We start from the raw sequence: 16,431 nt of genomic DNA on the forward strand, positions 1-16,431 counted from the left end.
AGCTTAAGCCTATGTTAGCCAAAATGCTGTTACATTTCAAAAAAAAAAAAGAAGAATAACTAACTATGTTAAGCTCACAGCTGTTAGGCTTTGTTGTTGTCAGGAACTTCAACTTGCTTCATTTACTTAGTATGTATGAGTTAACTGTAGTAGTACTTAGTTTTTATTTGTTGTGTAATGTAGTGTAGTGTATTGGCTATACAAACCTTGCCTTAACCGATGTTACAACCGTACCCACAGTTACATTCTCGCGAATATGGATAGGCCCATAAATGCTCTTATCCCAAATGGGCGGCTTATTATTGCGATCGACGACATCTAACTCAACATCGACATCGGCATATGAGGGCGGGTCGCCACGATCTGAGGCGCGCACGCGCAGGCGATAACGATCGCGCTGTTGATTGATCGATTGAGTTTTGATTGATTCATTGATTGAATGTGTGAAATGTAGCAGTGGTATAGATATCGTTAACAGCCAAATGTAAGCCGGTATATTAAACGCGTTGTATGTTAGTTTAGGTCGTATTTGGTTTGTGTATCGGGTTAACGTTGTGTGCGTGTTACGTTACGATTACGTATTTGAATGGCATCGTTGTCGTTACAGGTTAACAGTTTATGTTTGAAATTTAGTATTTCATTATAAATATATATAAAACATAAGTGAAATGAAAATGAAAAATCAATACTTAGAAATCAAGTAAAAGTTTTGGGAGGAATTATAATAAAGCTTTTACTAGGGATAAGCAAGGATATGTAACGTACAGGCGGGCTTTATTTGGGAGATTTAAGACAAACATATTTTAAAGAGTTTAATTGGTATGGGATTTCATTTAAATTTGTATATTGGAAATTTTGACGAGACTATCTCTTGCTTTGGTTAAGAGAAACTGACAGCAATCTGATGAAGTGTGTTGGAAAATTTACGTTGAAGAAAAATGCTCACTAAAAGGACTATGCAGATTTTAATTTAGTACTTGTTTGGAGTTGCCTTGAAAGATGCCAGCTAAAACCAGATATATTATGATTATGTACAACATGAAGTATTCAGTATCTGTGCGAGCACAGAAAGTTAGTTTCATTTTGAGGTTAGCTTACAAATTGGTGAGCAAATCGATTTGTTGCTGGGTTAGCACAGTATAACAGCAAATTATTACAGACACTTCATTTAGATTTATGTATTTTAGAAAGATTCGATTACTTACAGGATAACAACCCTAAATTGTTGACAACAGTATCGATAACAGTATCGATAACACCATTTCATATGTAAATAGGAAATTAAAAGGAAACAGAAACATTAACTCGCCTCAATTAGCTGAAGTCGCACATAATTTTAAAATAATACAAATTAAAAATTGTAAAAGGTGCAGTTAAATTATATATTAAATTAACGTCGCCTGCTATCATATAGATGTTTTGATGTTTGATTATATCACAAAAAAATATATGAGCGTTGCACACGCATTTTCCATGGGCATGCGAAAATGCGCGCATCAAAATGTTTACATTTTTCTTGAATATGATTATGAAAAATGATTAGCTAAAATCAAAAATATATATATATGCAGCTGTCAGCAAGAGACCTTCAAAAATTCGCATAGTCTCGACAAAAAACGTTTTGCTTATATGGTTATTTTTTTTGATATGGGTTTGTTGTTGGGATTTTGTAGGGTTAGCAAAAATAAAATGTAAAAGAAATTGGCATACAAAATCAAGCTACATTTGTAAAAATTGTTTTGTAGTTTTATGATTTGTTTTTAAAAGATTTTCTTTCTTTTAGCCATCAAAAATTGTACAACGATGCTCAAAAATAGGCGTGATCGTTTTTTTAGGGGCTAGTTTATAAAACCTGTGTGTTATTTGTTTTCTGTTTTACATTTGCTTAAGCCTAGGAACCTAACACCACAAAAATAAAAGCAGCAGCTGGCAGTTAAAAGCTTTTTTTACATAATGCCCCATTTTGTCCAACTAAATTTAACCGGAGTACCCATTATAATACCTTTTGTATTTTCGTTGTGTTTTTGTTGATTTGTTTCAAAAAATGTTAAAAATCAATTCGCTTGGCATTGTTACTTATTTGAAAGTTTTCATTTTTGGGCCAATTACGCACTATAAACTAAACAAAAATAAAGTACAAATAATAGAAAACTAACTAAAAATAGTACACAAAAGCGCATATATATGGCATATATGGCATTTCTTATATGTAGTTTGCGTTTATTTTTTATTATTTCTCATCTTTTCGAATGTGACAAAAAAACTTGCACTGCTTTTCACATCGAATTCATTTTAGGCTACCAATAAAAAAAATGAAAAAATCAATTGATAGCCGTCCTAAAAGTTTTGCGGAAGGGCTTTGCACAAAGTCTCTTAAACAAAAGAAAGGTGCAGTTGAAATAAAAATTAGAACTGAATGCTAAAATTTCTGCTAGTTAGCAAGCCGCGATAACTCTGACTTTATGAAATTCTGGCAGCGCTAAGCGCTTCAGCTTTGGATTGTTAGTTAGTAAAGGAAATGAAAATATTTTCAATTTTATTTTCATTTTTTTTGTTTTCTCTTTTGTAAGTACAAACATAAAACTTGGTTAATTGGGTTCGCAAACTTAAGAAATGGTAACAAATGCAAGAATATGATAGAATGGGAAAACAAACACTTACGTCAAGCGGCTTCTTTAGCACTATCCAACCAGATTCGGCTTGTATATCGAAATATTCCAGATCGTTGGGATTGAAGGGCGCGCTCAGGCTATAGACAATCGCGCCATTATTATCCGCATCCTCATCGGAGGCCGAGACGCGCAGTATGTTGGTGCCAATGCTGGCATCCTGCTTAACATTCTCCACATATTTCTGCAAGGGAGTGAAACGACCTTTAAACCTCCAATCTTTAATTGAGCTTTCCGCAGGGGTAACTCACCTGACGATCGAATAGTGGCGGATTATCGTTCACATCGGTTATCTCCACCGTAAAAGAGCAGACGCCCTCTAAGCTGGGATCACCCTGATCAGTTGCCTTTACAGTCACGGAGACGAATTTGCCGTCGTCACCTTCACGATCGAACACTTTGTTGGTGGACACTTCGCCAGTTTCCTCGTCCACTGTGAATTTGGTGCCCTTCTGATTCGGTTGCTGTACAATCGAGTATTTAACCTGACGGGCGACAAAGAACATGCAAAATTACTTAATGATTGTCACAATTGTGATTATAGCCCCAGCGAGGCGTTGCCACACCGGCGCACGACATGCAACACCGTTCGCCTGCCTTTTTTAAGTGCATTGAACTTGAGCGTGGCAACTCTGTTCAAAATCTCGACACGAAATCTCCAGCACTCGCGCGACTAATACTATTTGGCATAAACGTGCTAGTGAATGGCCCAAAAGTCACAAACCCCTAATTAAAAGCAGGCACTCATAATTGCAGCTTAACAAAAAAATGCACCACTTTTAGCCAAACAAAAACTATTGGGGGTGTTCAAGCATGAAAAAGTGCTTAAGGACGAAATCATTTTTAAATATTTAAATATTTTGTTAATATTATTATTATTATTACTAAACTAAGTCAGTCATATAATATGATAATAATGTTTTCTTACATTTTTGCTTTGTATTTGGCAAGTTTCCAAATGGAACTATCGATATTGGCGACTATCGATTATTTAAGCTTTAAATTTTCCCTCATCTAAAAAGCTAGTATCGACTATTAATTATGGGAATTTCAGTGTATAGTGCTGCCTTTTAAAACAAGCAACAATCTCTAGTTACCCTAAACTATTGATAACACAATTGATTGTGACGAGAAAATATCGATTGGGATTAGTCTATCAACGGGGCTTAATAGCGATTTTTATATTTATTGGGTGTATAATAAAAAAATCAAAATGCTACAAAACACAATCGAATCCGTTGATAAACTATCGATTATTAAAATGATCAAATTTCTGTATAATCGAAAAAAGAAAGTGCTGCTTTGCTATCGATAACACCGATTTATTGCGACTTTCTATATTATTAACTATCGCAGCAATAATATCGATTTCCGGCAAATATATTTCATAAATAAATAAATAATGAGTTTTACGCCGCGCGCTTACCTGTCCATTGACGCCCTTGTCCTCATCGGTGGCCACAACCTTAATGACTGGACTGCCATTGGGTGCACCTTCCTCCACCTTGGGATAGTAGGTGCCGCAATCCTTAAACACCGGCTTATTATCATTGACATCGGTGATAAAGACGACAACGACAGCCGTGGAGGTGTGTATTGTCTGATCGCCGTTAACACAACAGGAACCATCATCCATGGCGGTCACATTCAGTTCGTACTTGTCGCGATCCAGTGAGATGGCCTTGTTATGCAGCCGTATGACACCCGTAATTTCCTCGATGACAAACTGGCCGGAGGAGGTGCCGCCGCCAACGAAACCGAAGCGCACATTATCGCCATCCTTGTCGGAGGCGACCACAGTGGTTACCAATGTATTCGGACCGGCATTCTCATCCACATTGGGCGTGTAGACCTGTTGTGAAAACTTGGGCTCCTCGTCGTTCTTGTTCTTGGTGTAGACACGCACGGTTGCGGTGCCCGACTTGGACGGTTCACCCTTATCCTTGGCGGTGACAATAAACTCATAGTAGGCATTGTTGTTGTCCGCATCGAGCTGCTTGTTGTTCACAATGATGCCATTGGAGTCGACAGCGAAATGATCATCCGATACAAGATACTCAATCTCAGCATTGGCGCCCGAATCGGCGTCCATGGCCTTAACGCGCAATATGCTGGTGCCCAGCGGTATATCCTCGTCCACATTGTGCGCCTGATAATCGGGTAGCTCAAACTTGGGCGCATTGTCATTGACATCCGTGACGCGTATGGTGAGCTGCAGTTGAAGGATATTTATTTTATTATTTTCCTTTTTTTGTGGGTTAAAATAGCATGTTTTTTTTGTTGATAGGCAGCATATCTGACGGCATACACTATATATATTTTTGGCCAGAGAAAAGAAAAAGTATTGTTCGTCTGTTCGTCTGTATAAGCGCAAGAGTTAGAGACTTTAAATTTAAAATATACATTCTCGACGACATTATTTATTGTCGATATCTTTTTCTACTTCGAAAATATCGATACAAATTAATTTTGATATTTAAGAATAACTCGAGAATTATGAAAGCTAGATAAACCAAAAATGGTTCTCGTATCTCTATATACAGATTTAAAGTACTTCACTTCTCGGATAACTCCTGCCCATTCCCCTGATTTGGTATAAACACACATATTTGGTGCTACATTTATGTCGTACATATTTCATAGAGGTCGGACTCTAAGCACCGATTCAGCAATATATTACATTACAAAAGTTAGCTGAAATGTTTGTAAAGAGCAGGGTTCAGGGTATGTCCTAGCCAGATACCTTCGACTACTACGCTTAGTTGTTTGTTCATTTTATCCATGTTACATTACCTCAACGGATGTGGAGAAGCCGCCGGAATCCTCGGTGGCTGTCACAATCAGCGTATAGACATGCGGCTGTCGCAGGTCCTCAAAGTCCAGCTCCTTGGCCAGCTTGACAATGCCCGACGAGGGTCCAATGTTAAAGGTGCCGGCGCCCTGTCCCTGCGCCTTCAGTGTATAACGTATCTCACGGTCCGCAAAGGATTTGGCCTTAACCGAAATGATGCTGTAACGAAAAGGAGAAAGAGACAGGCCACAGAGGAGCGTGTGGATGTGTGACAGTTAGCGAATGGAGTTTGTGGCTGTCATATGTAAAATGCATGCATATATTATAGAGGCGAGGCTGCGACGGGCTGCCAGGGTTGCCAGGGTTGCCGTCCGTCTGTCACTCGCTCGACTGCCTTTTGACAGTTGTTTGTTTGCAATGGGAATTTCAATGAGCCAGCCCAGACATTGTCATGCTCTAATTCGCATAACTTTTATTGGCAGTCCGTACATATGGATTTGTATATATATCTATATTTATATTCCATCCCACCACCACCCTACTTACTCGGAGTCCTTTTTCTGATTCTCGGGTATCTCAGCCTCGTAGCCGGGCATATAGAATTGTGGCGCCCGTTTGCCGCCCACAATCGATAGACGCTCCTCGGGCGTGCTTTGGAACCTGCGATCATCCACCTTGCCATTCTGATCCTCCGCCTTCACATACAGCACATATTCCATGTCCAGCTGGAAGAGATCTGTGCCCCGGGTGCGCACCACGCCCGAACGTTCATCCACTTCGAAACGTCCGCCCGTGCGATCCCGCACTATGAAATAATGTATATTATGATCCGTATCCGGATCGCGTGCCTGCAGCGTAAATACGGGCGTATTGGGCGGTGCATTTAGCTGAACCACCGCCTGCATCGGCAGCGGTCGATTGATGAAGTAGGGCGGCTCGTCGTTCACATCCTTCACCAGGATAATCACGCGCTGGTTGTCCGTGTACTTGATGCCAGCTGCAAGTGCAAAGAAAAAATTTGGTATGAAAACAAAAGATTCGCAATTTTGGTGCTCAGCGTTTTGTTTGTCTTGTTGCGAGCACTTTGCATATGCATATGCATACTTTTCGGGCACACTGTATTGTGGCTAGCGAAAAGTTTGCTTTCGGTTGCTGCCATTGTTATCACAACTAATGGATAGTTGGTTTAGTCAAGGGAAAACGGAACAGAGCGCGGGGACAGTCTATGCAAAATTTGCAAAACCCAACAAGAAAAACAAAAGGAAAAGGCGGCTAGCCACTGTCGTCGGGTGGTGGAAATTTAAAGCGCTCGAATTTCACTTAAGCCAAATGCAAATGCAATGAGCTGAAAAATAAGTCCAAGGCAGCGTGTTGCAAGTCGCAGCAGCAAGTGTGTCCCAAAGCTAATTATTCGAAATTTTGCACAAGTGCGAAAGTCTAAGAACTTCTGATATAACAGAAATTGTCGAATGTTACTCGAGATATTTGTATATATATATTTACCAAATAGCTTATGCATATATGTATATCCTTATACAAATAGCTTCATATATATATACAACTATTTTTCTAGGTTATCACCCAATCGCTCTGCTCACATATATTCTGACTCTGACATTCAGCGGAAATCATAAATATAATTCATATAATTCAGACTATTTCCCAAATAATATGCGTATACCACAAGACATGGTCTTAAGCTAATATAAACCTAGAAATTGAACACGGAATCGGGTTTGAAAATCGAATTTCCCTTCTTGTGTACAAGTATCATTGAAAATACCAGCAAAGGTTTTACAGCTAATTTACTATGAAATATTCCGTGAGCAATTTTCTCTAGTCTTGCATTCCTGGAATATGTCTGAAACAGGTTTCAATTTAAAATTCCACAAAACTTGCTAATTTCATTTTTTGACCCGACCTCAGCTGCAAAAATGGTTAAAAAATGGAAGTACACAGAAATGAACAGCTTGAAAAAATAAAATCAATAAAAACGCCGCCTGTCGGCATAAAAAAATAAAATAAAATAAAAAAAGGGAAAATGAAGCGGGGGTCGGCTTAGCTACCTTTGCAAAATGTCTGCAGCGGAAAATACCAATCATGCTGTTGTTGTTGTTGTTGTTGGTTAGCGCAAACAGCAACAAAGGCAACAACAACAACAACAACAAGGCAGCCCCTGCAAAAGGATCCAAAAGGAACCCCAATGCTGACGCTGGCGCTTATTAAAAGCGTGTGTAGCTGCTTGTGTGTGTGGGTGGAGTGTATGCGTGTGTGTATGGTGTGTATATGGGTGTGTAGAGTGGAGTGGTAGACAAATAAGACAGACGATTTACTTGCCCTTTGCCTAGCGGGCCCCAGGTCTGAGCAGAAAACCCCGAATGAAATTCGAGCGCAATAAAAGCAAAAGAAAAATGTACAAGGGCGTCAGAGAAAGGGGCGTAGCATGTGTAATTTCTCAAGTGCAGCAAAGTGAATTGTAAACAGGTACAAAGTGCGCCCTTCAACCGACCCACACACACACACACACCCCTCCTCCCCTAGCCAAAGCCAGCGAAGAACAGGATACCCCCAAAATTTGAGCTCAAAAAAAGAATGCGACCAAAAACGCGTCAAATAAAGACACGTTAAGAAGCAAAGGAAATTCGACTGCCAAAATAGGGTGTATAGATGCATATGGAAAATATATGAATGCAAATATATATATGCAGATATATGCTCAACAGATTGCACAAAAATGCAACAAAGTGTGTGTCTGCAGAGGGGGTGGGGTTGTGCGGGCTTGCGGCATCTTGGCAACTGCCACTTTTGCATTTCAGCCAAGTTTTGATATTTGCCAGCTTTGGCATTGTTGGCAACGCTTTTCTATGGCTTATTCAGCGGGGCAGGTAAAGCTAAAAATCTAAATAACACCAAATACATAAATGAAAGTTGTGCTCGCTGTTGTTGTTGTTGTTGTTGTTGTTGCTGTGCACTGGAACGTGCCACAAAGCAGCAGCCAACATGGCGGATATCCGTGGCGACAATGCACACGATGAAAGCAGGCAGACGAGATGTAATTGCACGGGGGAAGTTTATAGGGGGTGTGTGTGTGTGTGTGTGTGTGTGTGGGGAAGGGGGTTCGTTGTGTTTGCCATTGTACTTTTGAAAAATGGCTGGCGCAAATAAAGATTTTCGACATGGCTTTTATGCCGGCCTCAGCCAGAAATTGTTCCAAACCGACTTGGCAACAATTTCACAACAATCCGCATTTATCATTTGATTTAGTTGAGTTTCTTGAAATAAGCAACAGAAATTGAAATCGGCCAGTTTCCGGCCTGTTCGGAGAGCGAGGACAATAAACTCGATTTGGCAACAGCTGCTCAAAGGTTGCGAATTGTGTTCACAAAAATTTCATTTTATATAATTGAAGTAAATTCTACGAAATGTGGACTTGACTTTCGACATGGCAAATAAAGTGTAATGTGTTTAACTGCCTCAATAGTTAGATAAATATATATTAGGTTAATTTTTTTGCTAAGATATTGAAATTTAAATTTTCAAATATAATCTAGATAAATATAAACTAAACATCCAACTTGAACTAACTCCTGCTGCTTCCCTTATTCTTTTCAAAATTTCAAATAGAGTTGTTTTATGCGAAGATCCCAACTGATTTATGAAGGTCTATTAGCTGCCTTTTTGTATATTTTTTGTAAATTGCTGTCGCACGCGCAACTATCCTCAGTTGACTGTCGTACAGTCTATACTCGCTTTGGCGTCAGACGACGTCACATTACGAGAGCATTAAAATAAATTTGTAAAACGTAGATCATAAATAAATTTTGCTTACGCTGCACGCGTAACACGTAACACACAACTTTCAGTTGTCAATTTAGCTAACAAATTCAATTTTTACGCGCATCAATTTGAAGGCACACAGATTCCAAGGACCAAGGACCACCCAGCCTGAGCTCAAGATACTTCGAAGGAGAGTTTTGTGTGTGTTACCCGCACAGCTTTCGTGCCGGCAAAGGCGACTGTCTCACATAAAGAGAGAGCTCCGTAGTTGTGTGCGTGTGTGTGTGTGTGTGTGTGCGTATACGGAAAGTAAAAAACTTGAAGCTGTGCCATCCACTTGAAGCTCGGCAGACGCATGTGAGGCAAGTGTTGTGGCAAGTGTGAGTCGTCGTCAGTGCAGCCACCCTAAACGACAGCACGGACACAGTCTGTGGAGGACTTTAGCATCGACTGCTCTGCATCATCTTATGCTTCAGCACTTTGCCACACTCAGAGACGGCAGCAAAACTTGAAGCAGAAAAAGTCCAGAGTCCGCAGTCGCTGGTCTCAGCTTAATCCATTGAAACAATAAGCAGCTTTGTGCTGCTCCCACTCACTAGCTTGTCGCCGTGGCTTTGGGCTTTCTTTTGTTTGGCAACCGTGTGTAACCCAATGCGGAGATCGACAAAAAACAAGTGAGAATGAATATACCGAGCGTGCAAGACTGGCAGATACCTCGTTACAATGTATGAAGTAATCCTACAACCTTTACATAGTTGCCATATGTAGCAAGAATAAAATACAATTGGATATCGATTATTATCGATGGAAATGGAAAAAGATATTGAAAAGTATTTAATTTAAATAGTCTGGTGATCCAATAAGAGCATCTGCATAATGCAGTATTTTATTAAAATAACAATTGATATTAATCGAAAAATCGGTCACAATCGATAAATATCCATTGTAGAAAGTATTGTATGCTTTGATAATCTTCAAAAATCATGAGCAGCAAATAATGCGAAAGGTTTTCGATACTTATCGATTTAAGCCTTTTACTTCTTTGTATACCCTATTCCAAACATTTGATAGCGACAGGGTATGAAACAAAAAAGAAAACACTAACAGCACCAAAGGCAAATTTCCGTTGTTTTCAACACTGGCAACTTTTAGCCTCATGCTACGACTCTTTCTGGCTCTATCAGGGCTTTCCGTGTTTTTTTTTTCTCATTGTTGTCTCAAACGTCGCTGAAGTGCAAAGCAAATGCCAGACAATGACTGGCGCCTTTCCGGGTTGCATTTTGGTGACTGCCTCTGCCTCTGCCTCTGCCGCTGCCGCTGTCGTCGCCGCTGCAGGTTCGTGTTGCTAACCCCTAAGCAGCAGCCACTGCAGCAGCATCCCCCCTAACCTTATCGGCTTATGGCTTATGATGACAATGGCTGAATGGCTCTGAAAGCCATCCCCTGGCAGTGATAAGCAGAGCATTAGAATTGCTGCCACTGCCACAGGTTTTGACTTCTTAAGAGTCTCCAGCAGCGCCTCGCGTGCAATTCTCACTTAATGCATGTGGTAATTTTGATAAGAAATGAGCTCTAGTTCTTGTGTGCAAGTGCTGTGACATCAGTTGAATGTGCCAATGACACTAGCTGAAACAATAAATGAGAGCTCTTAAGAGTACAAGCGCGTTTAGCGTGGAAAGTGCAGAATTGTGGGTAATTAACTGAGCTTTAAGCTGCAAATTAAATTCAAATTAATTTCTCTTAAAGCTCTTGGGTTCTCTTTTTTTAGCTCTTTTATTATTGAGTGCTATTGTGACTGCTAGGTAATTGTGTGCTTTTGAAGCTTTTTAGTATGATTCTTTTTTGTTGGGTAGTTATATTACGTAATTTGATTTATTTAAGCCTTGCCATTTCCTTTTTTGCATAATTTTACTAAAGCTCTTCCAAGAGTTTCATAAGCATTAAGAAGGCTTTAAGCTTTTTTCTATTATTTCTATTTTTCTTATATATTTTCTTATTTCAGTTCAGATCAGTTGCATCAACCTAATGCAATGAAGTTTGCACAGAGTTTTTGTGTATATTTTAAAGCGGCTTCGCAAATTTCAGCTAAAGTAATAAGCTTAGCTTAAAGCTCTTGTAAGAGTTGCACAAGCAGTAAAAAAGCTTAACTAAAGCTTGTGGCCATTTACATTTCTTTAATTGTAATCAGCCATATTTTACGCAACTTCCAATTCACTGCACCACATTTTCTGTAATGCCCTGCAACAAATTGCAGAGACATAAAAAGCTGCTCGAGCAACTACATTTTAGACAAACTCATTTGATTGTCACTTTTACGCAACTTAACTTTTGGCCAGGCTGTGTGTGGGCTGCAGGTGATGCTTTATGGCTGCAACTCAGTTCGAGCCCGACCCAACCATCCGCCGGGTACAATATGACTTCATCAGAAGGTGGCAAGTCATAATATGGGCGATAACATAAATGCGGTTCGCTTTTTGCTCTCAGCTTGATTAAAATGCAGTCAAGTTGAAATTTTCTTGACTTTGGCATTCCGATTGCGTTTTTGGTCAGAGCCACAAATGAATTTGTGCTTCATTTTCCTTTCTTTTTTTTTCTTGTTGCTTGCGGCTACGTTTTATGCCCTCGATAAATACGTGCGGGAAACTGGAGACCAGGAACAAAAAGAAGAGCAGGAAGAAGCAGATAATACTATATAGGTAGCTCGCTTTGGCTTTTATGACTCGCGTAATATTTGCGTTATGGGGTTGATGGGCATATTTCCCCTTTATGCTATACTATATATATGTATATATATTTCTTTGTGGGCGTGCATTTAATGAAGCTGCCAACAAAAGGCATTGTGTGTGCCAAGAAGTAGCCAAAGCGAAAGTCAAATATTGGACTTATTGATGAAGTGAGGGGCGGGTGGAAGTAATGGGGGGGAAATTGCTAAAGCTACTTTGTGAAAGCAATTTCTAGAGCAGCGGCTAAAGTAAAATAATAAGTAAGTGGTAAACCTAAGAAAAATACGGAAAGAAAATGTAGTAAAGGCTACCGGAATATGAGATTTGCGACTCTATAAATAAGTTTCTGAGAAAGGGAATTAAGGTATTAAAAAGGGGGGAAGTCTATATATAAAAGACAGTCTTAGAGCTTAATACATCAAAGATGCTGCTCTTTATCAGAAACAGAATAAAAGCTAGTCTAGGTTGAATTTGATAATCTAAAGCTTGTCTAAAACTCTATACTTATAATATTTAAAAAACTTTAAACAATTATCTACACAACTCTAAACTCAATACTTATAAAATTTTAAAAAAATTATGCAAGTAGCCACAATAAAAAGTGATCAGATCCCACATTGAATGTCCCCAGTTTGATATTAGTCAAGATCTGCCAAATACGTAACTAAATAGACACAAAAACATTATACACCCTTGCTTGTCCATCTTTAATGATTAGCTAAGTTATTGCTTAACTATTTTCAGTAGTCAACATAATATCCCTATAATTTACAACTAATTTACGCGAATTTTATGTAAATACTTTTGGCTCGTAAGTTTTGCAACCAGTTAAATAGCTTTTGTCTAGCCACAACGCTTATTGGCTTAAACGCCGGCAAACTGGTTTGCTGTGCAGCTGTCGAGCTAATGAAAACATTGGACAGCATTAAAAATTTGTCATTGCAAATCAGCAGCAGCTTCCCCCCGCCCCCCTCATTCGGTCACATTCCTCAGTCAAACCGAACACACATATCCGGGAATTTGCTGTAACCCAACTCAGGCTCACATATGAGATTAATACACATTTATAGCTGGATATATGACATATCTCTATGTATATATGTAAGGTGGGAATGTGCATACACTGAGAGAAAATGTCAAGAATGTTGTGCTTAATTTATGTACGCATTTATGAGCCTGAAAGCGAAATTCTTTTCTTAAGACGTTTTTTTTAATTACAAATATTTGTAAAGGGAAAATAAATTTAAACAATTTCCTACTTACTTTAAGAATGTTTTAAGTTCTTAAGTGATTAATCGAAGTGTATTTATTTCAATCGATTCAAATCCAACAATTTGTGACCTGTTTAAAGTTTATTCAAGAATGTAATGCATTTAAGTATCAGCTAAAATTGAGTACATTGTTTTTCGCTAAGTGTACTATGTTGGAGTATCTGTACTAACTTGCACACAGCGTGCAGTCCTCAATTTGAGTTGCCGTTTATTGAGTCACTTAAGAGCTACGCAAATGAGTTAACACCTGGCAAAGGTAGCAACGTGTTTTGTTGGGCAGCGTTGGTAGCCAGGAGAGGGAAACGGTTGGGGAGTTTGTTGTCTGGCGCTGCTTTTGAATGCAAAATTATGCGACAGCCGAGGCGCAAAAACTGTGTGCATCTAGACACCAGACAGCCGAGACTGTGGGCATAGAGTTGTCGTTGTCGGTTTGTGAGGCCTGGTTTGTGAGCTGCCACGCCTCGCAGCCTGTGACGGCAGCAAATTGGCAGTTTCAGATAAAGATAATGTTATGGCTTCTGTGGCTGTTGCGGATGCTGCTGCTGTTGCTGCTATTAAGACTTTTACTTTAGTAGGTGTCACATTACTCTCTGTCTCTCTCTCCTTCGATGCTTCTGACAAATAAAGCTCGCAATTTAAAACGCAGCAGCAGCAGCATTCGTTCGCTTTGGCCAGCTTTGCAGCTCTTTTGGCCACATTGATGGCCAGCCATAAAGCATAAGCTGGCCATCATTTTGGTCCCCGACTCGTAGACTGTTTTGCAGGCTAACGACGGTCTATTTAATTGGCAATTTCAGCGAAGCAGCGCGAAAAAAAAATAAAAACAAATAATAATAAAAAATAACCAACATTAATAAATTAATTAGCGCAGCGCGCGTAAAGAAGTTGGAAAAACTCTTAGCAGCCCAGCCGAGCGAAGAGTCAATTAAAATTTACGCAGACAACTCGGAAGACACCCAAACGGGGTCGAGCTGGGCGCCCATTTACGTTGCCAAGCAAATGCAGGCCAGCACGAAAGCAAATATAATTGCAACAGAATCTAAGAAAAATGTACGAAGAAAATGCGCTTGAAAAGTGAGCTATAAAAATAGAGGGAATTATTTAATATTAAGAAATCTTTAAAGTAGAATTCTATTCAGAGAGGAGCACAGCGTTTGCTGTCGAGAAGAAGTGAAATATAGATAAATTTGGTTTTAATTTAGGCACAACAAATCCACGATCAATAAGGGATAGTTATATAAATATTTTTACCATTGGTGGGATCACAGCTTCCGCTCTAGAGAAGAAGCGCAATATGTTGGAGAATAAAGATCAAATGTGCTTTAAGGCATAACAAATGCAGCATCAATAAAGGATATTAATTAAATAATATAATAAACACAGCTTCCGCTCTCGAGATATAGCTTAATATATTGGCAGATACAGATCAATTGTGCGTTTAATAAAGGCAAACAAATCCACGATCAATAAAGGTTATGCGTTATATAAATAGTTTTAAATATATGTTGAAATCATTTATCCCATTTATAAACCATTTTTCCCACTACAAATCGAGTAGAGCCAGAAAAACGCTAATTTGTGTTCGTTTCGAAAATCTGCTTAATATACTCTTCAATCCAACGTTTGGCTGTATCTACACCTCAGGCCAAGTTTGCATGCAACGGCAATAGCTGTCGGGCCTGCCCCCGTCTCCCTCCGCGTGAAGGGAAATTGCGCACATGGCAGACATTAAGCGAAAATTAATGAAATTTTCTTTACGCTGGCGGAAAGGTGGCTTAGCCATGGACTACCAGCTACAGTGCTTTATCTGGCTGGAACTGAAAACTGGGGCTGGGACTGGAACTGGGGCTGGGGCTGCGGCTGTTATCCTGCCATCAGGCACGAAGCCTGATTGAGTTTGATGGCGATTGTGTGCGCTCTGACTCTGACTTGATTGCAATTTTCAGAGGCAGCAGCAGCAGACAGGCACAGCCGGCGGCCACCTGCATACCAATCAGACCAATGGCAGCAGGTGAGTCTCTGGCCTCGTCAGTCATTAAGGCCTCCGGCACGGCATATTGCCGTGCTCACATTAGTTTCTCTACCTTTTTTTTTGTGCTCTCCTCGCCCAGATTGATGAGTGAGCTGAGCTCTCTGTTCGGCTAAAGCTAGCAAAGATTACGTTTTAAGAGGCTGTGCTTGCAAGTGCTTTAAGTTGAATTCCTCTTCATAACTTTCCATTCGCTTTGCCAAGACAAATGTCATAGAAAGTGCATTCAGCTGTAAAAGTCTCTGATAAAGATTTGCAACATTTGCAACATTTGCTGCATTGCAATTGTTGTTGTGAATTGTGTTTTGGGCCAAGCTGAATTGCATTTAATTAATGGCCAGCAGCTAGTCAAGCGTATTTAGCTGTTTGCCAACTGTGAATTAAGTATCACAGCTAACAAATTGATTTTTGCAACTATATTAATAATAAATTTTATAATAATTTATTAATCTAACTCCTTGAAGAACACTGATTACTGAAATTTTCTGCAGAAATTCAACAATTTTTGTTACTGTCAAAACTTTGATTAGGAAAACGAACTGTCTTGGTAATATTTTTAAATATTATATATTTTTTTCAATACTTTAAATAGTATAGATAAGTCTAAGATTGCCTTAAAGCAAGTCCTAGTTTAATGCTGCCCTCTTGCATGTTTTATTATTTCATAAAACAGTTGCCACTAAAAGTAACTCGGCTCTCAATGAGACTTACTCATCATTTGCCGCAATTATGCCTCTCTACAGCTTAAGCCTTACAGAGTATATAGACATCAACTACAATTTCAGATTGTCTGGCCGCATAAATCAATCTTTGCACATTGTGAGCTGCCCCTTGAGCAACACCCCATGAAATTCTTACCCCAAGCAGCAGAAAACTTATTATGGTTTTAGTGCGCATTTAATAATGCATTTCAATGCCAAACAGCAGCTTATAATGAGATCCAATAATATCCCTAATAAGTGCTGCTCATAAGCTATATGAGCTGAGCCAGAGCTCCGCATTTTCTTCATCCCCCCAAACCAAATGGGGCAAAGCAAGGCGCAGAAAAGTATGCTATGAAAATTGTTGAACGTGTTGCCGCAAGTATTTCAAGTGGCTGCCAGTTGATGCCATTTGATGCCGATGCCGATGCCGATGCGGATGCGGATGCCGATGTTGTTGCTGATTTGTG

The 16,431-nt window shown here is 39.5% G+C and overlaps 1 protein-coding gene and 1 long non-coding RNA gene across 11 annotated transcripts in view; one reads left to right on the forward strand and one right to left on the reverse strand.

Annotated features, from left to right (window-relative positions):
* Positions 1 to 16,431, reverse strand: part of CadN (Cadherin-N) — a 143,492-nt gene that overhangs the window by 91,636 nt on the left and 35,425 nt on the right. For 4 of the 8 annotated variants that reach the window (XM_064690731.1, XM_064690727.1, XM_064690733.1 and 1 more), the window contains exons 3-8: positions 6,007 to 6,457; positions 5,463 to 5,679; positions 4,096 to 4,881; positions 2,921 to 3,154; positions 2,662 to 2,853; positions 207 to 397 (exon numbers count right to left, since the gene is read on the reverse strand). In XM_064690731.1, coding sequence (XP_064546801.1) covers positions 207 to 397; positions 2,662 to 2,853; positions 2,921 to 3,154; positions 4,096 to 4,881; positions 5,463 to 5,679; positions 6,007 to 6,457 — 2,071 coding nt within the window. The remainder of the gene's footprint in view (positions 1 to 206; positions 398 to 2,661; positions 2,854 to 2,920; positions 3,155 to 4,095; positions 4,882 to 5,462; positions 5,680 to 6,006; positions 6,458 to 16,431) is intronic. The other 4 variants (XM_064690730.1, XM_064690726.1, XM_064690732.1 and 1 more) reach the window with 1 other exon arrangement.
* The window catches only part of LOC135434232 (uncharacterized), a 195,279-nt gene that overhangs the window by 81,317 nt on the left and 97,531 nt on the right, over positions 1 to 16,431 (forward strand). The gene's annotated exons all lie outside the window — the stretch shown is intronic.

The sequence above is a fragment of the Drosophila montana genome, unplaced genomic scaffold, assembly GCF_035044405.1.
Source record: "Drosophila montana isolate Dmon_TW-CO22-7 unplaced genomic scaffold, ASM3504440v1 contig_3282_1, whole genome shotgun sequence".
NCBI lineage: Eukaryota > Metazoa > Arthropoda > Insecta > Diptera > Drosophilidae > Drosophila > Drosophila montana.